General features: G+C 38.2%; 1 protein-coding gene across 4 annotated transcripts; it reads left to right on the plus strand.

The window, feature by feature from the left end:
• The first annotated feature begins 59 nt into the window (after window positions 1-59).
• Window positions 60-22,163, plus strand: GEN1 (GEN1 Holliday junction 5' flap endonuclease). Of its 4 annotated transcripts, none has more exons than XM_061351187.1 (14): window positions 60-160; window positions 5,006-5,203; window positions 6,923-7,109; window positions 8,210-8,386; window positions 9,966-10,076; window positions 12,952-13,025; window positions 13,523-13,614; window positions 14,402-14,552; window positions 14,638-14,674; window positions 14,777-14,857; window positions 15,311-15,441; window positions 18,109-18,170; window positions 18,719-18,862; window positions 19,093-22,163. In XM_061351187.1, the coding sequence occupies exons 2-14, from the start codon at window positions 5,043-5,045 to the stop codon at window positions 20,547-20,549; spliced, it is 2,865 nt and encodes a 954-aa protein (XP_061207171.1). In that variant the 5' UTR covers window positions 60-160; window positions 5,006-5,042; the 3' UTR covers window positions 20,550-22,163. The 4 variants fall into 4 exon arrangements, with proteins under 4 accessions (XP_061207171.1, XP_061207173.1, XP_061207170.1 ...); XM_061351189.1 differs by having other exon boundaries at window positions 123-210; XM_061351186.1 differs by lacking the exon at window positions 60-160 and adding an exon at window positions 2,528-2,625.
• Window positions 22,164-27,132: the final 4,969 nt, after the last annotated feature.

A 27,132-nucleotide genomic window follows, 5' to 3' on the forward strand; every position in this document is an offset into this window, starting at 1 on the left:
GCACGGCGCCTGCGCGCTCCCGCCCCTAGTGGGCCGTTACAGCGCGACAGCAGTTTTCACCCCCCGGCCCAGGCAGAACGTTCCCGCGCGACCGCCATTTTTGAGAGGATGGGGCGGCTGCTGGGTCTTTTGTTTACCTCCCCTTTGCTGTGGGGCCTCGGTAGCTGTTGAGCTCGGTGCCCCCGCGCCTCTTAGGGCTCTAACCGGGATGTAAGTTTCTGCCGATGCGCCCCTCCCCGTTTTCCCATTTTCTCTAGTGGAAGTGCTCCAGCCTTCGCTCCGCTAGCGTCCCCTCGCAGGTGGGCAGCGGTGCGGGAGGGCGGGCTGCAAGCCTGGAGCCGGGGTGGTGGACTCGCAGTCCTCAGCGGGCAGGGAGAGCCGTTCGGAAGGCTTCTCTCCTCACAGGGGGTTAGGGAAAGCTTGGTTTTCATTTGTACGGTGCGTTCTTACCGCTGCCTGGCATTAAGGCGGGAATTTTGAATGTTTGTGCTCGAGACGCCTGTGTGTCCTCTTACTTCGCGTTTAGGCAACCTCCCGTGTTTGTTTTCATCGAGGGGAAGGACACGCATTAATGTAAGAGTTTGAGGAGGAATCAGTAAATGCTGAAGCATGCCACTGCTGTGCTTCGGGTGCTTGGGCTTAGGAGGCAAAGCTGGGCTAGGCGCTGAGGTATTGCCGTAGACCAGAGGGAGTGGGGGAGTTGTTACAAACGTCTTGAGAGCTTTCTTTTTCTTTCTCTCCCCCTTTTTTGTTAAAGGCCTCTGCGTCAGACATGAAGTATATGCTTGGCAGTCTTTGCAGATTACGTTGGCAATGGGTGGAAGCATACCTGTGTGAAATTTAGCCATTAAATGTATTTTGTATTTAAGTAACTGACTTACTTTTCCGTCTGTGAAAAACTTTGTAGGGTACAATACAGACTTAAACACAATTTATAAAACATAAGAGCTATGTTTTATAAAAGAATATGTTGGCCCAGTGAGAAATGGGAAGGTTTTTGAGTTGATATTTCCTGTCAATGATCTTGTAATAGCATAATGCCCTCAGTGACTTAGGTCAGTCTTCCTACTTTGGAAGATACAATCTGTCTAAACACATCAGAGCTTTGTAATGAACAAAGTTTCTCAATAAAATCTGAGTAGACAGATCACTCCTATTAAAGATAGTAGAGCTGTTTGTATAGAGGATCCAGTTCTAAGTGTTTTACAAAATATGCTCAGAAAAACAAAGACTAGTAGGCCTCACAGGCTCTCATAACTCTGCCCTAGATATATACTGAAAGGGGCAAGGAAAATTTCTGTCCTTAAATAACAGTATTATCTCATAATGGGAAAAAAAATGGTCCTTTTTTTGTAGTTTTCAAATTTTTATACTTATATTATTTCTAGTGTATGTCTTTTCTATTAATAGTGTGTGACAGTCCATAATAATATTTAGTAAACAAGTAATGCAAGGGATTTTTAAGAATTTGTGTTAATGCAGACTGGAAGGAACCAAATGCAAACATTAAAAAAGACATGTCTGTTTTTCTGGTAGGTGTTCTCCTGTTAAATCTCACTGAAGCTGAGTATCACACTTGTCTTTTGAGAAGGTTTGGATGCCTTTTTTTGGCCCCCCCGTGCATCAGAGAAATTGACCATCCTGGACTTAAAGAAATTGTGCCATGTATTTGCATGTTTTATTTGTGTTTAAATCCTTTTATGTGCTTTAGGTGTAGCAATAGCAAAAGCAAAACACGTATGCATATGACTAAAATCAGGTTGAGTGACTGTAGTAGGTAAATGGATTAGAGAAACTCGATTTCTGTTGAAATTAAATCTTAACGTGAGAACTTGATTCAAAAACAATCTTTTTGAATTTCAGCTGCCTTGCTTTGAAACAACTGTAAGGTATAAAGCAGCACACCGTAGAAAGACAGGCTTGCTTGTTCCGACAGACTGCTGAATTTAACGTGGCCGTTCTCACTAGAGGCCACAAGGTGGCATAGCTCCTCGGATGTCTTAAACTGATCTCCGAGCACGGGCGGCTAGCCTATCCAATCAAGTTTTATTCAGAGAAGGGTTTTGTTTTGAGTACATGGCAGTTCCAAAATCAGAAAGAGAGAGATACAAAACATTCCAGATTTTATCCGGTTTTTATCTTCTAATATTGAGGGAGAAGAGAATATTGAGGGAGAAGAGAATATTGAGGGAATAGAGAAATAAGCATGGGGCAAACTTTGTACAATAAGTGCAGGAATAGGTGGGTATCGTGAGGGGGAAAAGTAGAGTATATGATAGAGGCCTTGCATAGAACTGGCAAGGTATGAAAACAAGAATAATGGAAAAGAAATAAAAAACTAAATCTGGTAGTGTGGTAGCATAGAGAACAGAGGTATAGAAGTAATGTTAAATAAGAGACAAAAAATATACCACCTAATGGGTGTATGTTTTCAGCTGGTGTTCATTACAGGTAGTGCCAATCACGCCATAACAAAATTAGATGGTAATAAACATACAGGCTGCTGTGTTTCTGCAGTCACACCATTATAAATGGCAAAATGCTAGTTGAAAAGGACCTCTGGAGGTCATCAGCGCTGATTCCCTGCTCAGAGTAGGACTTCCGCAGCAGTAGTGGATTAAACTGGTAAGACAGTGTGCTGGCTAGATGTTGAAAATCTCCAAGAATGGAGATTCTGTAACCGCTGGACAGCCAGTGCTGCTGTACCCCTTGTCATTTTTTTTCCTGAAGTCCAACTTGAATTTCCTAAGCCAGAATCCATGGTTGTTGACCTTCTTTATATCATCTTGGAATGCTAAGGAAAGTTCAAGTTTTGTTTTCATAGTAAGTATTCCTCAAGTAGCTTTAAGCTATTTCTGTTTGAACAGAAACATTTTGAGTCCTGCCACTCCAGATCAGGAAGTAATTCCCTCAAGAGGTGTGGTTTTCCTTTTTTTTTGCACATAGCTTGGATTGTGCATGTGCAAGGGACACACAAGATTTGGAAATGAATGACTTGCACACATACGCTGAGTTTGTTTTTATTTATGTTCAGGATATTAGCAATGAAAATGTACAGCCCTAAGAAGGTATTTAGTAATAAACCATCTGTGAGCTGCAGTGACTACACACTTGGAAGGCTTGATTGAAAATATTCTTGGCTCATAAAAGTAAAACTGGTGATGACTAAATATTTTCTGAGCCTCATGTTCATGACTAGAAAGAAGTGCAGCAGGAGGGCCAGGAGACCTCCTTGGGTGGATAAGGAGCTCCTGAGGAAGATTCAAATGAAAAAGAGCTTTATAGAAAGTGGAAGCAAGGACAGGTGGCCTGGGAAGAGTACAGGGTTATTGTCTGGGAAGCTAGAGACCAGGTTAGGAAAGCTACGGCCCAGTTAGAATTAAACTTGGCTAGGGATATTAAGGATAACAGGAAGGGATTCTACAGGTACATAGCAAATAAAAAACAGATTAGGGAGAATGTAGGCCCCCTCAGGAAGCTCTCGGGTGAACTAGCTACCCTGGATTTGGAGAAGGCTGAGGTTCTGAATGACTTCTTTGCCTTGGTCTTCTCTAGCAAAGGCTCTGACCACACCACCCAAGTCTTGGAAGGCAGATACGGGGACTCTGAGAATGGAGACCTTGGGACCACTGTAGGAGAGGAATTGGTTCGAGACCATCTTAAAAATCTGAACGTGCACAAGTGGGTCCTGATGAAATCCATCCGCGGGTCCTGAAGGAGCTGGCAAATGAAGTTGCTAAGCCACTGTCCATCATATTTGAAAAATCATGGACAGCGGTAAAGCAGTTGATGTCATCTACCTGGACTTGTGTAAAGCGTTCGTCACTGTCCCACATGACATTCTTGTCTCTAAATTGGAGAGACATCAATTTGATGAATGCACCACTCAGTGGATAAAGAACTGGCTGGATGGCCACACACAAAGAGTTGTGGTCAATGGTTCAGTGTCCAGCTGGAGACCAGGTACGAGTGGTGTTCCTCAGGGATCAGTGTTGGGACTGGTCTTGTTTAACATCTTTGTCGCTGACATGGACAGTGGGATTGAGTGCGCCCTCAGCAAATTCGCCAATGACACCAAGCTGTGTGTTTCGGTTGATACACTGGAGGGAAGGAATGCCATCCAGAGGGACCTTGACATGCTTGTGAGGTGGGCTGATGCCAACCTCATGAAGTTTAACCATGACAAGTGCAAGGTCCTGCACCTGGGTCGGAGCAGTCCCAGGCACAGCTACAGGTTGGGCAGAGAAGAGATTCAGAGCAGCCCTGTGGAGAAGGACTTGGGGGTGCTGGTCGATGAGAAAATGAACATGAGCCAGCAGTGTGCGCTTGCAGCCCAGAAAGCCAACCGTACCCTGGGCTGCATCAAAAGGAATGTGACCAGCAGGTCGAAGGAGGTGATCCTGCCCCTTTATTCTGCTCTTGCGAGACCTCACTTGGAGTATTGTGTACAGTTCTGGTGTCCTGAACATAAAAAGGACATGGATCTGTTGGAACAAGTCCAGAGGAGGGCCACGAGAATGATCAGGGGACTGGAGCACCTCCCATGTGAAGTTCGGCTGAGAAAGTTGGGGCTGTTCAGCCTGGAGAAGAGAAGGCTGCATGGAGACCTCATAGCAGCCTTCCAGTATCTGAAGGGGGCCTATAGGGATGCTGGGGATGGACTCTTCATTAGGGACTGTAGTGGTAGTACAAGGGGTAATGGGTTAAAACTTAAACAGGGGAAGTTTAGATTTGATATAAGGAGGAAATTCTTTCCTGTTAGGGTAGTGAGGCACTGGAATAGGTTGTCCAGGGAGGTTGTGAATGCTTCATCCCTGGCAGTGTTCAAGGCTAGGCTGGACAAGGCCTTGGGTAATATGGTTTAGAGTGAGGTGTCCCTTCCCAAGGCAGGGGGGTTGGAACTCTATGATCTTAAGGTCCTTTCCAACCCTAACTATTCTATGATTCTATATATCGTACTTCATACTGTATACTGAAAGTATTTTATTTTGCTTGGTCTTCACAGCTAAAAGGTTCATGCTGACTAAAAAGAAGCTGCAAAAATGGGAGTGACTAATCTGTGGCAAATCCTTGAACCTGTGAGACAGCCTATCAGCTTGACCAGTCTCAAAGGAAAAACACTTGCTGTTGATTTAAGCCTGTGGGTTTGTGAAGCACAGACTGTTAAAAACATGATTGGAGTAGTGACCAAGCCACATCTGAGGTATGGTATCCATATAAGTTATTGTAGCCAGAAGTCTTGTACCTGTTTAGGTATGACAGTTACTCCAAATTTAAGACTACCTCCAAAATCCACATGAGTGTATTGGCTTTTTATCACTTGTGCTGTATATGTAAAAGGTTTGAAGTGAAAATGCAGCCATAATGCTGAATTCAGCTTAATGCTTGGGTGCAAATAGAAGTACTTGGGCTCAGGCTACCTTATCTTGAGGCTTCAACTGTAGATGAGGATGACATGGATTTAAGCAGAACCGTATTTGTTTTACTGTGGTATAGCTCTGTGTGATACACAGACTACCAAGGATCACAAATCAATGTGTTAATTCCTATCTGTGTGATGGAAAGTAGTATGGGAGGTTAAACTGTTTATCACATCAGCTTGGATGCTAGTCAGTTCAGAGCATAGTGACAGCCATGCATGCTCTATCCTGATCTGGCTTATAAATTAAAATTCTAGTTAGACACCGTATGGAATTAGGTTTAAATCGTTCGTCAAGCTTATGAACAAACTTGAAGGGTATGTATATTTTTAATTTAAATGAATCGCATCTTAAGGGATGAGCAAGTATAAGGAGCTCTACCTTCAAAGTACTGTTTTCTGCAAATGATGCTGACAAAAAAAAATGTATGCAAATTTATATAAATGTCATGTTATTAGCTCAAGAATTTCAAGTTACTGGCTGCTGTTAGATCTTCCTGTGGCTTGTGTTGAATTCAGCTGATACGAAATACCAGCATCTTCTGAGAATAATTTCTCATAATGTTTTACTTATGATGCCAAATGGATAATTAACTATAAAACTTGAAGCATGACCAAAGTCATTACTTCCCTCTGATAGGATGTCCTGTGTGCAGTGGAATGGAAGCATCAGTGCAGATCCCTAATGCAGTCTTTCAAAAGGAAGGCAAGCAGATTTCTAAAAAAAAAGTTTTCAGGCAGTTAGAAATTCAACTGTTTTACTAAATATTTCACAGAAACTTATTGTGCTAAATTTTTATATAATTTATGAAAACAGAACTAGCCTCAAGAGATCAGCTTATTCTTTTTTACCAATAGCAAATATACAAAATTAAATATAGACTAATGTCAATCAATGTGATATGAATGTTCGGTCTGCTTCTTTTGAAAGTTTGATACTGGAATTACAGGGAAAAGTGTACGCTTTCTGACACTTAACTGCTCTTAATTTTACTGCTATAGACCAAATAGTTATTATTGTTCTCTTGCAAAATTCTCTCCATCAGTGACGCTGGTTTGCATATGAAATAGATTGGCATGGTAGTGGTATCTATAAGTCTGTCTAATAACACAGTATTCAATCACTTCAGAGTCTGATGTACTGGTATTGATAGATTTGGGATGGAAATTTGATACAAAAGAATTGTTGTGGATATGCGTTCAGAAGCAGACTTTGGATATTGATTTGGTTTTTATTAAGCCTTTTATACTTGCTTACGTTCTTGTTCTTTATGGTATTTCCTTGGGAATTTTGTAAAGCTGTTACAACTTCACAGCAAAAGAACGTCAACCAAAGGCAGGGGTATAGATAAAAAGTTTGTTAGGTTGGGGGTGAGGAAATTGTAAAAGATGGAGAGAAAGCTAAGATTATTCCTGAGGTAGGCTGAAGGATTTAAGGGAAACATCTGAATAAATCAGGCTTTACTAATTCTGCAGCTTACGGAGCACTTTGCTTTATTGCAGAAACATCTTTTTTCGGATCTCTTTCTTAACATCAATGGGAATTAAACTAGTGTTTGTCATGGAAGGAGAGGCCCCCAGATTGAAAGCAGACACGTTGAGTAAGAGGAATGAGATGCGCTATGGACCTTCGACGAAGGTTCGAGCTGCAAGAACAGGGAGATCTGTATTTAAAGCCATTCTGAAAGAGGTGAGTAATTGAGGCTGTGTTCCAGTATTTTTAATATGATAGGGAGAAATCTTAACCAAACTGAATACAAAAACTAGAAACAATTAGTAGTTTTCTATGCAACACATTTAAACAGTATTTTGAGTTTTGAGGGAACACATACCATTGAAATTGGGCTTTACAGCATCTGTTAACTGTTCTTGTAGAAGAAGGACAATATCAGAATAATTTCCATGTTTCATGTTTTTGTGCATGTTATGCTGTAGTAAGCCATAGTCATAATTGAGTGTTTATTAAAGAAATTCAACTTCCTATTTCTTTTATAGTGTTATAATTGTTTTTTTTTTTTTCTAGATTGGGGTGTATGTGAAAGCAGGAATGTCCACAAAACTGTTTTGTAACCTAGATCTATGATTTGGAAAACTAGCTGAATAGATAAGAGGATATACTTGTTGGAAACCTGTTGGATTTGGCTAAAGGGAAGATTTGTATAGTCAGTTGTATAGATGATTGAGACAACTGTGGTTGCAAAGACCTCCTATTCAGTAGTATTAGTCTTCATTCTTTCTTGCAGATATTTGATAATTTTTGTCTATATGAAATTTTATGAAATAGAATTTCTAAATGCTCATGGCTTCAATAGATGGAATTTTTTACTGAAATTTGTAAGTAGTATATATAAGTATCTATCAGTATGTCTTATATTATGGTCTAGTTTTATTAGACTGATAGTACTGTACTTTCATGCTTGATATTCCTGGTGAGTCTGCTGTCTATTGAAAGATGTCTATGCTAGCCCAGTATTACTAGTTGAATAAACAGCTTTGCTTCTCATAGGTAAATATTCCTTTGTTACTTTTCTCTTGAAAACATCCTAAACACCTATTTAAAGTGTAAATGAGTAACCATTAATCATGCTGTGTTTTAAGTCTGTAACTTTACTCTTGGGTATTTCTTTCCACTGTTACGGTAGACTATTTCTCCTGAAGTACTATTTGTATTGATGTAGGGTTCTATAGACAGTGCAACAGTAACAAGTTTTGTATACACTCAGAAAATGCATGCTAATAAGTGGATTTAATTCAGCATTCAATCACTCTCCTTTTGGATTTCTTCTTTAGTGTCTGGAACTGCTGGAGTGTTTAGGTGTCCCTTGGGTTCAAGCTGCTGGGGAAGCAGAGGCAATGTGTGCCTGCCTCAATGAAGAAGGACTTGTTGATGGCTGCATTACCAATGATGGAGATGTCTTCTTATATGGAGCTCAAACAGTCTATAGGAACTTTGCTATGAATGCTAAGGTAGTGTAGCTCATCCTGTTCTCACCCTCTCTTTAGACTCTTCCCAAAAATGTAAAGAGAAAGAAGGGATTTGAAATAATTACTTAGATATTATTGTTTCATAGGTGAGTTTTTCTAAAGTAGTATGTTTAAGACACAGATGTTTTGTTTGGTTCATTGTCAGTTTGTGTATTGAATGTGAGAGCAAAACTACTGAATTGAATAATACGTAGGTTATCATCTGTGTTTGTAGTGTCTAGTGATGCATAATATAAAGAGATGTAGCAACCTTTGATTCCCACCCCCTTTCCAGCCCCATCCCCGTCCCCCCTTTTCTCCTCTACAGTGGAGAATTTTAGTGAAGTAATTGCTTCCTCCAAATTTACCATTAGATCATATGGGAGTGGTCAGCCTCATAGGTGTAATAAGTGTTCACATGCTTGTGTCTTAAAGGTTTGGTTTATTATGAATATACTTACAATTAATGAAATTAGTCTCCAATTGAACATGAATAAGGTTTGATTGTATGTTTATATCATAATCAATTTATGACACTGAGCTGAAGTGTTCCTTCGTTAGGAGTGTATTTTTCCAGACCTGGCAAAGGCCAACCCCAAATTTTTGTAATTTGTATTTTTTATCTGTATCATAGAAAGGAATGCATATGTTCTGTCTAGTGAACTTAAAATGAAAGTGGAGGAAAAATGATACAGGGGTTGGTATTTTAAAGTTCAGTTGAAGGACTGAAGAAAATGCTTCAGTAACAGGAGAAAAATCAATAGAAAAAAAGTGCTGTGAACAATTAACTTTAAAAAAAAAAACTAGTTGAAGTTGATGGATGATGACTTCCTTTGATGGCACTATGTTTGGATTCTGTTTTGACCTGATATGCTGTGTCATTTATCACCAAAAATGAAGGTGGCCTCAATATTTTAATGTACTTTGTTACTTACCTAAGTCAACACAAACAAAAATAATTTATGTTTGTTTGGCAGGGGCATCTCTCCCAGAGCACTGGATTATTTGGGGTTATTGGCATGTGTGGTGTTTTTATTTTGCTGGGGGAGCAGGGCATGGAGGCAATATTCTATGTTTTGATTCATGTTAATCTTGATTTCATGTTGTTGTGTTTGAGTCTCTCTGCCTTTCAAAGTTTCAGAAGTTCCATAGCTCATGTCTAATATTCAAGGTAACACTTTAATTATTTTTTCTTTTTTTATTCAAGTAGCACATCAAAATGTTTACATAGATTTTAGAAACTGCAGTTCCTGAGATGACTTGCACAGCCAATAGTAGTGGATAATGTTAGTTTTGCCACACAATAAAAAACACCCCTTGGCTTATTTTGGGGTTTTTTATTAACAATTTAAAACATGAAATTCCATAACTGTTGTTCATATGTTGTCCGTGAATAACTTTTAATAAATTTTAATTGATGCTTTTTTTTTTTTTTTTTCTCTCAGACCCATCTTAGGGGATAGACCCATTTCCTGCAGATGTGGGTGAATAGGGGTGGGTAAGCAATCATAACTGAATGTGACTCAGGGCAATTCCTTCCCTATGTTACAGAAATAACACGTGCAATGAATTTCTCTTGCAGGATCCACATCTTGACTGTTACACAATGTCCTCTATTAAGGAGAAGCTTGGTTGTGACAGAGAATCTTTGATTGGGCTAGCTATTCTTCTGGGTTGTGATTATCTTCCTAAGGTAAGCAATATAATTATTTTTTATTAGGTACTTACACTGCCTTGAAAATCAATAAACTATGTCAACAATGATGTGTTCATGCTGACAAAATTGTATGCAGTGCATAATTAACTGAGTTCTAGTTGAAGAAGATGCTTGGTAAGTTGCTGTAATTTTTATTTTTGAGGGCTTAAAGATAATCAAAATGGTTCATGTACATTAATCTTTTTAAAGCTGTTATGTGTTATTCCAGACTTGGTATATAACTGAAGACAAAAGTTTAGCTGTTGATTACACTGAGCAAAGTTGTGAAAACTCAATTGTTTGTGAGGATGCTTGATAACTGTGTAAGTACATCCCTGGCAGGGTCGCTGTGGAAAATTTAGTTTTGTCTGTGCTGCTTGGAAAAATTAGTAGTGATTGTTTTAACCTGTAGTTATTAGTGTTGCCAGTTCTGGATGCAGTTTTGATGTATCCCCTTTTAGTTCTATTATTTGTAAATATATTATTTATTGAAGAAGTCACCTCCTTGAAAGTTTGCCTGATAAATGAAGTGAGAAGTATCTCACTCATCGCTACTTCACTATTTTCTTTTTTTCTGTGAGCTCTGGAATTTTTGGGGATCTTTGAATAGAAGCTGTTGTAATGGCTGTTTGAAGTGGAAAGGCAGTAGAATTAAACTTGATTTCTATACAGTTCATTGTACAGTGACTTCGGGCAATGGTTGCTCCCATTCACGCTTGCAGTGTATATCTACTTATGCTTTAAATATATTGTGTTCCAGTTTGATAAAACTGTCATTTTAAACTAGCTGATAATGCTGAATCTCTTATTTTTTTTGTTGTAAGACTTATTTCTGTTATAGAAAACTTTAAATAGTTGTTTACTATTATTATACATTTATTTTGTAAGAATTACGATAATAATACGGAGTTTAAAAGCCTAGTGACTAATAAGTGGTTATTGTAATGGAAGTAGCAGCTCCCAGCATGCCAGGTTCTTGCATAGTCCTAAGGTGAAACAATTATGTAATGTCAGGTAGGTATTTTGAGGTACTGCAGCCATTAAAGTGGGTGATGATGCATGAGCAAAGTGGATGAAGATAATCACTTCTAACAAAAGCTGAATTTCAGGAATGTATTGGGATGGGGATTGGCAGAACAGAAAAATTAGAATACTACTCTGTAATTGTACTTTGCTAAATATATATCAAGCTGATGCTTTCGTTGCAGAAACTGACTCTTTACCCAAGTGTCTGGCTGCAGTCCAGTAGGAACTCCTAATTGGTTTTGAATGTAACTTGATGATGTTAAGGTCCTTTCCAACCCTAACTATTCTATGATTCTATGTACATTTATTTCACATGGTTGCATAATTCAGTTTGACATTACAGCTGAAGAAAAATAAGATACAAATATATTTGTAATAATGCTGTAGAAAGCACACTCAATGCAGTCTTTTTAGTCAACTATACTGATTCTTGGCAAAATAGGATTAAGATTGAATGAGTAACTGGAAAAGCAGTACGTGCATTTTAAATCATGAAATATGTGGGGTTAGAAGGGACCTTTGAAGCTAGCCCAGCACACCTGCAATGAGCGGGACATTTTCAACTGGATCAAGTTACTCAGAGCCCCATCCAACCTGATCTTTAATGTTTCCAGGGATGGAGCATCTACCACCTCCCTGGGCAACCTGTTGAATGTTTCACTAACCTCATATAAAAAAATCTTACTCCTTATATTTAATCTGAATATTTCCCCTTCTAAGTTTAAAACCATTTCCCCTAGTGCAATAGGCCCTACCCCTACTAAAGAGTTAGCTCCCATCTTTCTCATAAGTCCTCTCGAAGTACTGAAAGGCCTCAATAAGGTCTCCTGGACCTCCAGGCTAAACAACCCCAATTCTCACACTGGCTTCATAGGAAAGGTGCTCCAGCCTCTGGATCATTTTTCTGTTCCTTCTCTGGTTGTTTTGAATCAAATGATTTTTCACTCTTTAGTATGTCTAGGGGTATCCTGGTTTTGGCTGAGATAGAATTTATTTTCTTCCTAGTAACTGGTACAGTGTTTTGGCTTTAGTATGAGAATAACGCATATAATACACTGATGTTTTAGTTGATAAGTAGCGCTTACCCTGACCAAGGACTTCTCAGTCTCTCATACTCTGCCAATGAGGAAGGAGTGCAAGAAGCCAAGACAGAACAGGGATAGAACACCTGACCCAAACTAGCCAAAGGGATATTCCATACCACAGCATGTCATGCCGAGTATATAAACTGAGGGGAGTTAACCTGGAAGGGGCTGATCACTACTCTGGTCGGACTGGGTATTGGTCAATGAGTGGTGAGCAATTATATTGTGTATCACTTCAATTTTATTTTTGTTTGTTTACACCCACACCCTCTCTTCCCCCCTTCCTCTCCTCCCCTTCCATTTTATTATCATCACTGTTGTTATTATTGCTGTATTTTATTTCTGTTATTAAACTGTTCTTATCTCCACACATGAGTTTTTACCTTTTTTCCTCCCCACCCCATGCAGGGGAGGAAGGAATGAGTGAGCAAGTGGCTGTACAGTACTTAGTTAAGCCACAGCAAGGGGTTACTACAAAGTTCTGGATTTCAGTCTATAAGCTAGGTTGCAGAAAAGGAACCTCCAAGGCTGGTTGGACAGGGCTCTAAAACAACCTTATCTGTGTTACATTGGTAGTACAGTGTAGTATGTCCCCTTTTCTGATGTTAGAACTTGGTTAAAATTTATATTTCTCAATTTATTCTCAACATCTAGGACAATTTTTTCAGTTTTCTATTTAATGTTATGAAGGCAGTTTTTATGAAAATCTGACAACTTTTCTGGTTTTGGTTAAATAATGTTTCATTTTTCTGTTTCTATAGGGCGTTCCAGGGGTTGGGAAGGAACAAGCTTTAAAGTTAATTGGGACTTTACAAGGACAAAACTTATTGCAAAGGTAAAATTAAAATTTAGGGGATGTATTTTGATTTTATACAAACTTGCAAGTATGTGCTTCAGCTCCAAGGTACTTTAGTTTGGGGGGGGGGGGGGTAAGAGATTAGTTACCACGTTCTTTTCATTTGCTAAATGAATTGTGTTTTACTAATCAAGCTTCTTAATTGTTTTAAATATTAGCTGGTTCTTAGCTTTTGAGCTAGCATATATAAGCTGATATATTGGAAAGGAAGTCATAGGGACTGATGAGAGACTTTTGCTGCTTTTAGCTGGGTTGTGGATCAGGACATGAGACACCAAAGGTTTTCTGTGTTTGTTCATCATAACATGTGTGTCTGTACTAGAAATCCAACAATCATATAATGTACTGTAAAAAAAGTCATTGTAGAAATTCCACTTTCATTGTAAAAAAAAATGAAAAAGTTAATCCCTTTAATTAAAAAACTGCTTCTTTTATAGACCCAATATTTCTAAATCCTTTTAATATCATCCTTTTAGATTTGAGCAATGGAAAGAACAATTTCAGTATGATAATAATCCACCTTTAGTTGTTAAAAGGGTAATTCACTGTTCTGAGTGCCATCATCCAGGTCAGTTTGAAGAGCGCTGAATTATTTCTAGCCTGATTATTTACTCTTTGTTCTGGGGAGGGGAAGGGGATTGGTTTGTTTTGGTATGGGTTTATTTTTATGAATAGCATTAAAAACTGCTTGTCATTCAGCTTGTGGGCTGTGCTCCTGTTTTCAGTATTACATATATGTATCTTTATATAAATAATTTGAGGCTGGGGACCACATTTCTTCAAGTGTGAAGGTAATTGATAGCAGATGAAATGTTATCACGGTGCTGTTATGTGTTCCCAGATATTTGCGCTTTAATACTATCAATGAAGAAAGTATGCTATACTGACAAGCAGCTATTTCCTTAGTTGCCCAAGTTGGTCTTGCATCAAGAGGGCTGAATCCATTAGCATTGCTGGGTTTTGCTGCAGTGTCTTCTTAAAAAGAAATTAATCTCAAGTAACCTCATTTTGGTAGCATCTTTGATCAGTGAACTCATTCAAACCCATCACTTGAAAGAAAAGCCTGTTTCAAATAAGTTACTTCTATTTGCCAGTTTGTCACAGACCACTTCTGTAGTCTTGGGTAATAAAGTTTTCAGCATAAGGTCTGAAACTGTTGGGGAAAATGTTTTCCAAAAAAATGAGAGCTTGATTGTATTTGTTAGTTTTCATTGTAGATATATTAATACAACTAATGCACTTGGGTCAGCTTATAGCTAGTATTCATGTCAGATTTGTACCTGTTCTAAGCTTTTGTATATTTGGAGATTTTGGAAACCTTTTTTTGCCTCACACTTGTGCATCTGCTTCTACAGGATCTTACAAGGGACATGTGCGCAGTGGCTGCAAATTCTGTGAAAGCACTAGATACTGCAAACCCAATGACTCCAAATACTGCTGCTCTTGTGAATGGCATCAGTTAGAGCAAGCAAAACAAGCAAGTGCAGTGGAGGACAGTATCAGAAAGTAGGAATGTCTTGAAAATTGAACTGCTTTTCCCTGCATTTTTTCCATTTATATTTGGTTCCTAACACATTTGTTTTACTTGCAGAAAAGCTAACAGTTGTGAGGGCTTTCCATTCTCTCAGGTAACAAACAAGCCTATTTAAAGATTAAATATTTTTCATCAATTACTTGAAATTTCAGTTTTTTGCTTTCTCTTAAACTGCCTCTTTTTGTTTTATCTCAAGGTCATCCAAGAATTTCTTGTAAACAAGAATAAATTAATCAACATAAAGGAACATCAAAGGCCAAATTTATTGTCATTTCAGGTATATAATAAAATACTGGACATTCAGCTCTGTAATTTTTTGTTAAGTATTAATATTTTTATTAGTAGGGCAGGCATCTGTAATTTTGAACTGCATTGGTAATTTTACTGGAAATAAGAATTAAATAATCTTGCTACAACTTCTTAATACACCTCATCTTTTTGAAAGCCTAATCAGTTGATATTAACAGTATGTAAAAAAGCAGAATCACAGAAATATAAAATGGTTTGGGCTGGAAAGGACCTTAAGATCATCTAGTTCTAACCCTCCTGCCATGGACAGGGTATGCTCCCACTAGAAAGAGTACTCAGAAAAAAGGTCACCTGCTATTGTTTTGGCTTTCACTTTCCAGTGTTACTAGCTACTATATAGCTATCTAAGCATGATACCTAAAAGAATAAGAAATTTTTACAGTTTGGGGTGGGATTTTTTAATTTTTTTTTATGCTGACAGATATTTGCTTCTGAGAAGATGGAATGGAGCAAACATTATGCTTGTAAGAAGCTGTTAGTACTACTGACATATTATGATATGATCCAGAGAAAACATGGATACTTTGATTCAAAACAAATGCAGGCAATACGGTAAGGTAGCTTGATTTGTGGAACTTAATATGTTTTCTTCTGCTGATGGATGGAAAATCATGGGGTTTTACCCCTTTTAGAGAAATACAATGCATTCCTTCCATCTCTGTTTCAAGCTTATGCTCATTTTGAATAGAGAGAAAAATCTAGATCAGAGTGCCAATTCTTACACTACTGTTGCACAAAGTAATACATACAGCAGCTTCCTTTCATTCTAACTGACAATGCCAGCTTTTTCCTATGATTACTTTCTGTTCTCTTTCTTTGGATCTGCACATGAGATTTAGCAATATAGGATTGATCCTCTTCTCAGGTTCTTAGCAAAAGTTTGATTTCTGTGATTCAAAATAAGAGCCTAGGATTAGAAATGATCATCTGCAGATTCAGTCATGTTCTCTGATTTCTTACTGAACCTACTGACTGCCATTGTACTGTGTGTCTGATGAAATCATTGCCTTATGTTTCTATTCTGCTACCTCTTCTTCTCAAAACAACATTTTAATTCAGGACTGCTGCATTAAGGAATATAAAAATGGCCAAGTATGCTGTTCCTAAAAATGGTTATGCAGGGAAAAAAGAGAAGATAATCGTGTGATTACTTTCCCCAGAATATTTTCCCATCATCCAGGATTCTGTTAATCAGGGGTTTTCTGAGCCATAATTAGTATCTGCATATTCTACCAGACCTCCAAAGTATCTATATATATTTTTTTATGATCTTATTAAACTTATTTAAATTTCCATAATCTACAGTGCCTGTTGGCGAATCTCAACTGCACTGTATGAAGGAAATTGTGACTTACTTTAGTATCTGATGATCTCCATTTCAAAATGAAACCCAAATTCCCCCTTTCCCTCCAAATTCATGTACTGCAAGAAGGTTAGTAGATTTTCCAAATTCTTTGATGCTGTTCAAGATTTTATAGACCTTAATTTTGGGGGACAGAAGTACAGTCTATAGCAATGTTGATAGTATCTCTTCTGTGTTGATGTGTCATAATTTGTTAAATTGTTATTTGCAGGGAAGCTGTTCTATTCAGTACTACCTTTAAAAGAAGTGGGGAGATTGGTTGGGGGCTGCTTTTTAAACAGATTGGGTAGATGAATTGCCAGCATTTACCTTGATGTGCAAATTAATTGCCATACTCTGTTTATAACACTTTCTAGTGTTTCAAGAGTTTAAAAGACAGGTAATGCATGCTCTAGAAGATTTCTTTTGTTAAGAAGTGTTTAAAAATGCAGTAATGATTCAGCAGGAGCCTCTTTACATGCGGGATACTATTAAACTGGAGTGTAGATAATGCTTTTAGTCTAGATAATGATTTTAGAAAATCTCAAAGACTGGCTGTTCCTGCTCGGCTCATGTATTTTCCTTTGTGCTCCGATGCAAAAGATATAAATGACCTTGTCTGGTCATTCAGAAAATTACTGTCTGTGGCAACAGCTTCTCTGAGGATTAGGATCATTTAAGTGAGTAGATGATCTTAAGGTCCTTTCCAACCCTAACTATTCTATGATTCTAAGTTGGAAAAGACCTTTAAGATAATCAAGTCCAATCATTAACGCAGCACTGCCAAGTCCACCAGTAAGCCATGTCCCCAGCTGCCATATCCTACACATCTTTTAAATACCTCCAGGGATAGCAAGTCCACTTCCCTGGGCAGCCTATTCCAATGCTTGACAACCCTTTGCTGAATAAATTTTTCCTAATATCCAGTCTAAACCTCTGCTGGCACAACTTGAGGCCATTTTCTCTCATCACCTGTTACTTGGGAGAAGAGACCAACACCCACCTCACTACAACCTCCCTTCAAGTAGCTGTAGGGAACACCAAGGTCTCAACTGAGCCTCCTTTTTCCAGGCTAAACAACCCCATTTCCCTCAGCCACTTCTCATAAATCATGTGCTCCAGACCTTTCACCAGCTTTGTTGCCCTTTTCTGGACATGCTCCAGCACCTCAATCGTCTTATTGAGGGGCCCATAACTGAACACAGTATTCAAGGTGTGGCCTCACCAATGCCAAGTACAGCGGGACAATCCTAGTCCAGCTAGCAAAGCAATTTCTGATCCAAGCCAGGATGTTCTTGGCCACCTGGCCACTCTGCTGGCTCGTATCAGGCAACACCCCCAAGAGATCCAAACTTTTAAGGTGCAGTGAAGAGTACCCCATCCAAGCCATGAGCAGACAGTTTCTCCGGGAGAATGCTGAGGGAAGAAATATCAAAGGCTTTACTAAAGTTTAGGTAGACGACATCCACAGCCTCTCTGTCATCCACAAAGTGGGTCACCTTGTCGTGGAAGGAGGTCAGATTAGCCAAGCAGGAACTATCTTTCAGGTAGTTCAGTTAAAGATGGCAAACTGATGTTTGTACAAGTCATGTGTTATGGTTGTCTGTTGCAGAATAGCTTTTTGATTTCTTGTTATGCTCTGGTGAGCTGTATCATTTAAAAAAAGAGAAATATTTCAGCATTCAATTCTAGACCCTAAATTATACTGTGTAACTTATACAAAGAAGTAGTGTATTTTCTAAAGGTGTATTTATTTTACTCTTACAAGAATATTTTTCCCCTGAATCATTACAAATTAGAGCATTAAAATATATTTAGATATTTTTCATTTCCTGTTTAAACAAAATCTTTTAATGGCCGCTTTTTTGTCCTTACAGGATAGTCAAGGCACGTGTTAAAAACGGAATTCCTTGCTTTGAAATTGAGTGGCAAAAACCAGGTTAGTCTGTTTCTATGTACATTATGGAAAAAAACTTTAAATAGAAAAAGAGCATGCTTTAAAAAGTAGAATAATTTTATGTCATTATGGGCGAAGAAGTGTCGGTTGGATTGGAAACTTCTATGAAAACAGTAGAAAATATGCATCAAATTTCACATACTCTGAAAGTAAAATCAGTGTTTAAAAAAATTATCTAGAAAACATGGGACTTTATCTTCAGGTACTTCTTCTGGTACATTTTAATAAGATCTGGACTCTATTAAAATACAAAATCTTAGTTCACTGTGAATACCTGAAGCTGTGTCTGTTTCTTAGCTAGGTATTTTTCTGTGCTGACAAACTTCTACCTTTAATGTGCCCTGGAAACTATGAAAAGGAAAAAAGCTTTACTTGCAGCTAAATCTCAAACAGTATACTATTGACATTTTTACATACCTTCTTTGTACTCAAATCTTTTGTTCTTTTTTTTTCTTACTGCCTACTTTGATAGGTGCATATATATATGTCTAATGTACATTCTTTTTTTTTTTTATTCTTTTTTTTTTTAGAACATTATGTTGATGGAGAAAATGAGCCCGCAGGGCTGTTTGTAGTCACAGTAGAAGAGGAGTCTTTGTTTCAGGCTGCTTATCCTGATATTGTTGCCCTTTATCAAGTGGAAAAGTCAGAAGTTAGGAAAAAGAAACAGAAAAGTAAGTCCCAAAGTGTATGTCTTATGAACTTTTGGATCTTAAGTACATGAAGCAAAAGTAACCAACGTTTGTCCCACCATTGAACAACATCATATTTTGTCAAGATCAGGTCATACCTTGCAGGGATTGTGCTTTTATCTTACCATTTTATACTTGTAATACTAGGAAATCTGAACTGTGGTTAATACACCATTTTGCTATGCCCTTTTTCCCTTTTTTTTTTTTTTCAGCCAGAAAAGACAGACCGAAAGAAAAAGAATTATCAGATGTTTATGATGAAGTTACCAATCTTCTGTCTCAAATGAATTTGAAAACCAGATGTGGAATTCTTCCTGTGCAGGATTCCGTGTTGGATAGAAAAACTCCCCCAGAAGATCAGCTGCACCAGGGAAGTACTGAATCAAAAGATACAGTGTTAGCTGCAGCTTCCTGCATATCTACTGTTCAGAAGCCAGCATCAGCAGCTGTTCTTCCTCTGACTGCATCATGTTACTCGCTACAGAGTACGGTGGCTGACTCATCTGTATTGCCAGCACAGTTTAGTAAAAGTTCAGGGATGTCAACAGCTTCCTCTATAACATCTGGTCTACAGCTGAGCAGTATTGATTGGGAAGGAACCTTCTTCAGTGGTTCATCAGCACATGGGGGTGATGCCCAAGATCCAGCAGCTAACTTAACTGCAGGCATAAAACACTCACATCCACTGGATCATGAAACAGTGAGAAATAGGTCAGAATATTCTGGTGCTATGCAGTCTGATCAGCATCATTTGGATAGTGCAGATGATTTGGTTTTGAATGATGCTATGGGGCAACTTCAGAAGTCTTTAACTGAGCGAATACTTAAGAAGACTTCCATGCCATCGAAGCCTTTGTTGTCTGCAGGTATAATGCAGCTGGAGCCTTTGAAATGTTTTAAACAAACAGAAGAAACATTGAATCTTGATGAAGATTACATCCCCTTCTCATGTAAGTTAAATAAAGTGGTGCAGGAAAGTAAAAGCATGCTATCAGAAAAACGCACAAAGGATTCCGGTGTGCACGTTTATCAAGATGAGTACGAAAGAGCTGACAACCTGGCTGGAATGATGCAGAAAGGCCATAATATAATCAGTTTAACATCTCTAGCTCTCAGCGGGCAAACAACAAGGACACTTCATCCTGGGTGTGAAGTGCTTCAGGTGTCTCAAAAGCCAGCAGATGTTGTAACTGGCTGTCACATTGAAAAAGCTTATATTCAAGCTACTTGGAAAACTTCTTCTAAGAAGAGTGTGTGTCAGAACAGGTGTTCTTCTAGTGAAGACAGTGATGATGGGAACATCAATAAAAATCAGATTTATGAGCAGCAAAAAAGGCAACTGAACCATAGTCAGTTTAAAAAATGTTTTACAAAGAAAAGGAGTAATGTTGTTTCTGGCAAAAGAACAAACAGTGACTCAGCCCTTGTAATTGAAGGGAAGGAGAAACCAACCACTTCAAAAAAAGATGGTAATAGTTTCTTATTGCAAGTAACTCCAAAACCAGCCTCTTTAGGGGATGTTAATTGTTTCCAAAGTCCAGAGCAACAGTTTGAGAGGTTGGGTTCTGGCCCCACACAGCAAGCCAAAGGTGCTGTTCTGTCTTATGCATGGGCTGACAGTCCCCTTCCCCTGTCTGAAAGACTAAAAAGAAGAATCCAAATAAATTAGGTTCTCCATAAAATACATCATGGTAACAATGAACTCTTAATCTTCAGTTCGTACGAAGTTCTTTCTCAAAGCTTCTACAGTATGATCTGTTAATTTTAAGTGGGCACAGGTTTGATGAATAGGAAGTACTGTGAAATACCACATACTAGACCTTAAGTTTGAAACCAAAATGTTAGCAAAAGTCCAGATAGCTGATTATAGACAAGTACGAGTTATTCTGGACTTGATTACGTTCTGAACTTGATACATAAGCATCAGCATATAGTATACAAGGGAACAAGGAGGTTTATATATGAAACAAGGATTTTTCCACCAATTTTGTGTACATCTATTAGTCCTTCTGCTTATAAAAACAGACTTACTAAAGTAGTGCCAGCACTACTGTTGGATATTCTTAATAGCACAAAGTGATAACAGCTCTTTCCAACTGAAATTTTCCATTCTGCTCCACTAACTTAATTTTGCTAGTTTTAAAATGGGTTTTGAAATCCTGGGATGCTGGTTGTATTGATTATCTCTGAAGGACCAGATAGAGACACACAGCAGATGTACCTTGCAGGGTAACTAAATTTGTATCTGCCATGCCCTATAATAAACTGTTCTTTGAGTGTGCGCGTCTTACAAAGAATGGAATAAGCAATGAAGAATATTCTGGTTTTGTAGCTGCCATGTCTAATGTGTAAGGAAATTTGATGGCTGTTTTAATCAAACATTTATAGTTTGGGGCGTTTTTTTCTTTAATAAGATATGAAATACCATCTGAAGCTCATACCAGCTTACCCTAGAATGAAGGGTAAGTTGCAGAAATCTAATGATGATATTGCAGATTCTTCAAATAATATGTGAACATTTGGTTTAAAAGGCAGAAGTTTAATACAATTACAATTTTGAAGGTGTTCTTCCTGCCTCTTTAATATGGAAGCAATCCCTGTTCCTACATAAAAAAAATAAATTGTTTTCAACAGCTTATTAGAAAATACCTTCTTGCCTGTGTTTAGGTGCTCATAACTTTTCTATGGACCAACCAGAAGGAAGGCCACCCTTACCAAGGTGTAACAACAGAAATTTAGTATATTCGTGCCTTAATGAAAGTGTTAATTGTATCTTCATAAAGGCCAAGTCTTAAAAAGTTGGGAAGCTAAATTCCAGATGTGCTTAAGGAAGGTGTAAGTAGCCTATAGATAATACAATTTATAATTAGCCAAAATTATAGTTTCTGATTTCCTCTGTGGGCAGATGGAGAAAGCTTATTTATATTTTCCAAATGAGAAATATATTATGGAAATGAGAAAAATCCAAAGTATTTTGAACTTATTTTCAGTTTTGAAGATGGTCTCTCTCTTCTGGAGACTTAATTACCCAGATGGTGTGAGAAGGTAGCTAGAAGAACAAAGTTTCTAAGGAGAATAAGAACAGCAGGCACCTGGGGACTGTAAATGGGGATATTTTCTTTATGCAGTGGTCAGTAGTGGAGAGATCAGACCATTGTTTTGTGAAAAAGCAAGGTTCTTTGTTATGTATGATTCTGTTCTTTGCTCCTGATTTTTGAATACTGAAACCTGGAATCAAGAGTTTGAATTTTCTTTAATAAAAATATCATCATCATGTGAATGACCTCTCTTTGTTCCCTCCCAGCATAGGGGAATGCACTCTTTTTGGAGGGATCATGCAACTTCAGTGTGGGTTTCTGTGGTTTTACGGTTTTCTTTTCAACTGGGGGGCAAGAGTGGGCATTAGAGGGTGTTTTGGTGGTTTTTTTAATCTGACTGTGGGATGACTGCTTTAGTGGATGATTCACTGAAAATACCATGCCAGAATTATGACAGATTTGGTTTTTGGATGACAGAAACCAGAAAGCAGATGTATGATATTGAGAACTTTGTGGGAGGAAGGGGGCAGAAAAAGAGATTGTTGCTGATTATCACTACAAATTGACTTGGTTTCATAAGTACAGTTCAAGCATTTAAAAAAAAAAAAAGAGAAAACAGATCAGTTTTTTTCATTTGCAGTGCATCTCAATTTTGGGCAAGTTTTCTGCCACTATTTCAGAAGCAGCAATTGAGGTGAAAACAACTGTGTAGGATGCCCTCTCTTATGTAGACCAGTGTGAGTACTTCACCTGGTTTGTGGCTCACATCTGCATCCCCCTAGCTTGACTGATTCCTGCAGAAATACAGAGCAGATCCATGGGCTTCTGTCTTAGCAGGATAAATGCCATTATAAATATAATTATTTCCACTTACAAACAGTATTAATCATCTACTTGGCTGTCACAAATATATTTAGCATAGCTTAACAAAGGAAACGATGTTACTTGTCATTGTAACTTGCAGTTTCAGGTCCCATGAGGAATCAACGAGAAAGGAAGATAAATATTGTTTATGTGGAATGTATACATGGAGAGCTAAGAAATACGTAATGTAAAAAAGAAACAACCTATTCCTCAGTGTCTATGTATCACATCAAGCTACACATGCTGGTTTTTCACTTGAAAATATGATTGAAATATCACCGTGTGTGAACATGCTTATCAAAAAGAAAAACTCGTTTTCATTGCTTTTACCAATTTCTACTTCTTATATAGGATTGGTGGCTCTTTTGCTGGTTAGCAGAGGAATTTCCTAATTTGAGAAGGTAGTCATTGAACTTTGAGGATTTGCACAGCCTTGCTTGTGTGCTCTTATGCCAAGAAATATTCTTGGAAATAGTGTGGTGTAGGAGACTAATGGCAGCTGTTACTTGAGACAAGATAGTCTTTTCATGTCTAAAAAGGTGTCAAACCCTGCCCTTTTGTATCAGCAGATAAAAGGAAATTGCGGTTAGAATATTATTGAGTTGTTATAAACCAAAGTGCTACTGACAAAACAGTAAACTGGGTGCTACATTTAGCACTTTTTTCCTTCAGGAAACAAAACACTTTAACTGTTTCAAGAAAACAAAATTACAATGGGAGATAGAGCCACTCTGCAGTTCTTTTGCTCATGTATCCTGCATTATAGCTGCATTAATACTGAACATAATTTAACTTAGTAAAATTAATCACGTATAAAACTAGAAGTTCTTTAAAACCAAACCTTGCCTCTACCCCCATCCCAATTTGCCTTGACAGAATTTGAGAGATTTTGTCACTTCAAAGACCAAGCACAGCTGGAAAAAGGGACATACCTTTGAAAATTTTGCTCCCTGAAAGCAGCTGCTTTGACTAAAACTCCGCCTGGTGGATATTTAAAGTGAAGTAGCTGCCTGACTAAAATACAATGAAGGAAAAAAGCTAACTAGGGATATTTTTAAAGGTAAGATGGTGTAGAAATAGCTGTATTTCAGCATTATTTTAATATCTTGTTTTAAAATGCAGTTTTCTCTGCTAGATCACCCCCTCAGCCAAGCTTGAAGACAAGTCAATTGTCTTACCAAACACTCTTGACAAAGGTTGGATCCACGAAAGGGTATGGGTATTTAGGACCTCGTGGGAGGAATTGTGAGCATGGTCTGCTTTGGATAAATTTGTGGGCAAACTTACTAGATGAGCCCTTATGTGCAGTCTTCCTCTATCCCAGCGTTCTAGTGCTGCCCTGGCAGTGACACCACATAGCACACACAGACAAGATAGCCAAACCTTATAAACTGTCCAAGTTTTATCTGCTGCAAACATATGAAATCTGTGGCCTTGTTTCAGGTCAAATTCAGGCTGTCTTCCAGTCCAACATGAAAGCCAGGTCTCAAAACGACTTTAGCCTTTAAGCCTCTCTGTTGCTCAGCCCACTGCGATGTGTTGTAGACATTTTCTTTGAATCTTTTGTGCTGGTGAGCTAAATCCACTGCTTGATCTGCAGCTGGGTGGAAAAGAGCGCTGTGCTCAGGCTCAGATTCCCCAAAGCCTAGAGTTAAGCGGAACAAATTGCTCTGGGACTTACAGTCACGTGCACGCCTATTGCACAGGGGTTCTGTGAGACTTTACCCAGACTAACGCATTGCTAGTTTTCATAATTATTGAATGGTCTCTTTACCAAATAAGACCTGGCAGTCAGAAACGTGGGAGATGGTCTGTTTTCTTCTAATTACTTACAGCGCTGATGAGAAGCTTTTACTAAATACATAATTTCAGTTGTAAAAGGTGATTGATTGGAATAATCTGGGATAATTTTTAGTAAGGCACATACAGCCCAACATCTACTTTTGCTTCTCTATTACCTTGTTAAACTGAAAGTACTGGCTCTACAGCGTGGTTTCAGATAGAGGTAGCATCATGAGATGTGTGGGATTTGTAGGTGTTCTTACCATCGAGTCCAAATGAAGGTGATGGGATTGCGCCCACACATCTCCAAGTACAAATACACCTTTATTCTGGTATCTGCTGATGTGTTATCATCCAAGAGGTTGCCACTCTGCTTTCTGGACTTTCCTTTGTTTGCCTTTCCACAAATCCCAAATCTTACTGCTTGCGGATTGCTTAGAATTTGCAAGACAGACACTTGGGAGAAATTTTAGCCTTAGGATTTTTGTTTGTGCTTTCTAAAGAAATACTGTTTTCAGTTGATTTTCCCCCAGTTTTATTGTCAGTTACTAGCTGTTAAGGTTGTTAGTACACTAACTGTAAAAACTCACAAATATGTTACTCTTGTTCTAGGAATAGTCATTTTGTCAATGTTAGAAGAAAACACGACAATAGTCACATGGTTAAGAAGTTCTGAGATATAATATTGGAAGCAGGCAAGATTCATAATAATATTTGCCCTTTTTGGTTTTTTTTTTGGTTGATTGGTTGGGTTTTTTTCCAGTTGCAAAGGCCAAGTTTGACTCAATTTACCAAAAAACCCCTTATCCAGCACCATCTCTTCCAGCACCTCCCACAGTGTAGTCTCTGATTTTAGTGGTTTGGAAGGTGGGCTGGAGGGTATCCCATAATAGTTGATTGATTTCCATATAACCTTATAGATTTCATAAATAATTTTCTAAAAGCCACTAATCTTTTTGCCTGTTCTGTTATCTGTAGCTCACCACTGAGGTCTTCCAGAGAGGACATTCCTCTCCCCACATTGATAACCTGGAGAATATAACTGTAGATTAAGCATGTGCCTCTGGCACTGAAAGGGTTTGAATTTGTACATAGAACTGAAAAATTCCCTCAAGAAAACTATATTTCTTCCAATAACAGTAATAACAGTTGCCTCAGCTTCTTTGTGATAGCGTATTTATCTTGTAAGATACCAGCAACTTGATGTTTAGGGTTTGGCTTTTGTTTGTTTTCTTATTAAAAACACAACTGGGGCATTCTCACCACAGAAGCCCAAGACTTGGAACTACTTTGACAGAATGGTGAACGGGGAAAACTTTCAGAGCTGTAGGGTCCTCTTGGTGTGACATCCATGTAGGTATCTATATCAGTTTGTACAGCCTTCTTGTATGAAGATACGCCCCTGGTTTGTATATTGTGTTTAAGTGATCATAAAAACGTAACTGAAATAGGTGACTGTGAAGGATGAATGTTTCAGAGGGGAAATTTATCAAAACTTTGACCAACAGAGCAAGCGAGGTACAAAGTACCCCTGATGTAGGTAGAAGTTATCAGCACAGATGTTCTGGGGAGCCTCTCCAGACCCAACCAAAGCCACCTTCTGAAGATGCTTGCTGAGCTCAGGGTCCCCAGTCAGCTCCCCTCAGACAGCTCCTTGTCCATCCTGGCCAAGAGCTTTTTAATCAAGGCGTATCTTCTTTAAGGGTCCCAATAAAGCTCACTTAGCAAAACTTCCCTGCAATGGTTTTTTTTTTATCAATAGAGGTGTAGGATTTCCCTTTATATGTAATGATTTTGTGCAGTTGTGGATTTTTTTTTAACTCTTGCTCTTCCAATCGATTAAATCAATCAAATATTCTATTACATCGTTGAAAAAAGCCAAGACATAGCACCTTTTAAGAAAATACTTACATTTCCAGAATAATGACAGGATGCTATGGAGAACATACAAATAAGAAAGTACACCTTAAAAAGTTCTCCTGAAGCTAAGAAGATGATAATCGTTAGTATATAAATCACAGTAGCTCATAGTGTGGCAATTAAAAAGAGTGGATTATTGTAAGTACTGTTTTAATAACCCATTGTCATAGGTCTGGGTTTAACTTTAATAGCAACATTATGTGATCACATATTTTATTTATGGATCATTTGAAGAATTTGTCATGCATTCATTCTGATTAGTGGGCCATTGAGCCATTAGCCAAATAAATCTAAAGGTAATAAAACTCACAGGAAGATAAATGGCTTTCTTTTTCTTGTTCTTTTCAGGCAATTCAGGCTAATTTAAGCCTTTCACAGAATAGTGATAGTGAAGGATTTGTTCTCAGCAGCTCTATGGCAGGTGATTTGCATTTGAAAGTTTGACACATTTATAGGCCTTTGATCTTCTAGTGCTTGTGCCCCAGGCCAGACACCTACATGCACATTTTACCAGGTGGAAGATCTAGGACTAAAAGCAGCTCTAAAAGTCACTCTGAAGATGTACGCTAGAAAAAATAATTATACAGTTTGTGTCCAGAAAATATTCTATTGCTGAATTTGAGTGGTCTTTATATAACACAAGACAAA

This window comes from Neopsephotus bourkii, unplaced genomic scaffold (assembly GCF_033783945.1).
Source record: "Neopsephotus bourkii isolate Nb327-2 ecotype Australia unplaced genomic scaffold, CSIRO-AGI_Nbou_v1 NB_565, whole genome shotgun sequence".
Taxonomy (NCBI): domain Eukaryota; kingdom Metazoa; phylum Chordata; class Aves; order Psittaciformes; family Psittacidae; genus Neopsephotus; species Neopsephotus bourkii.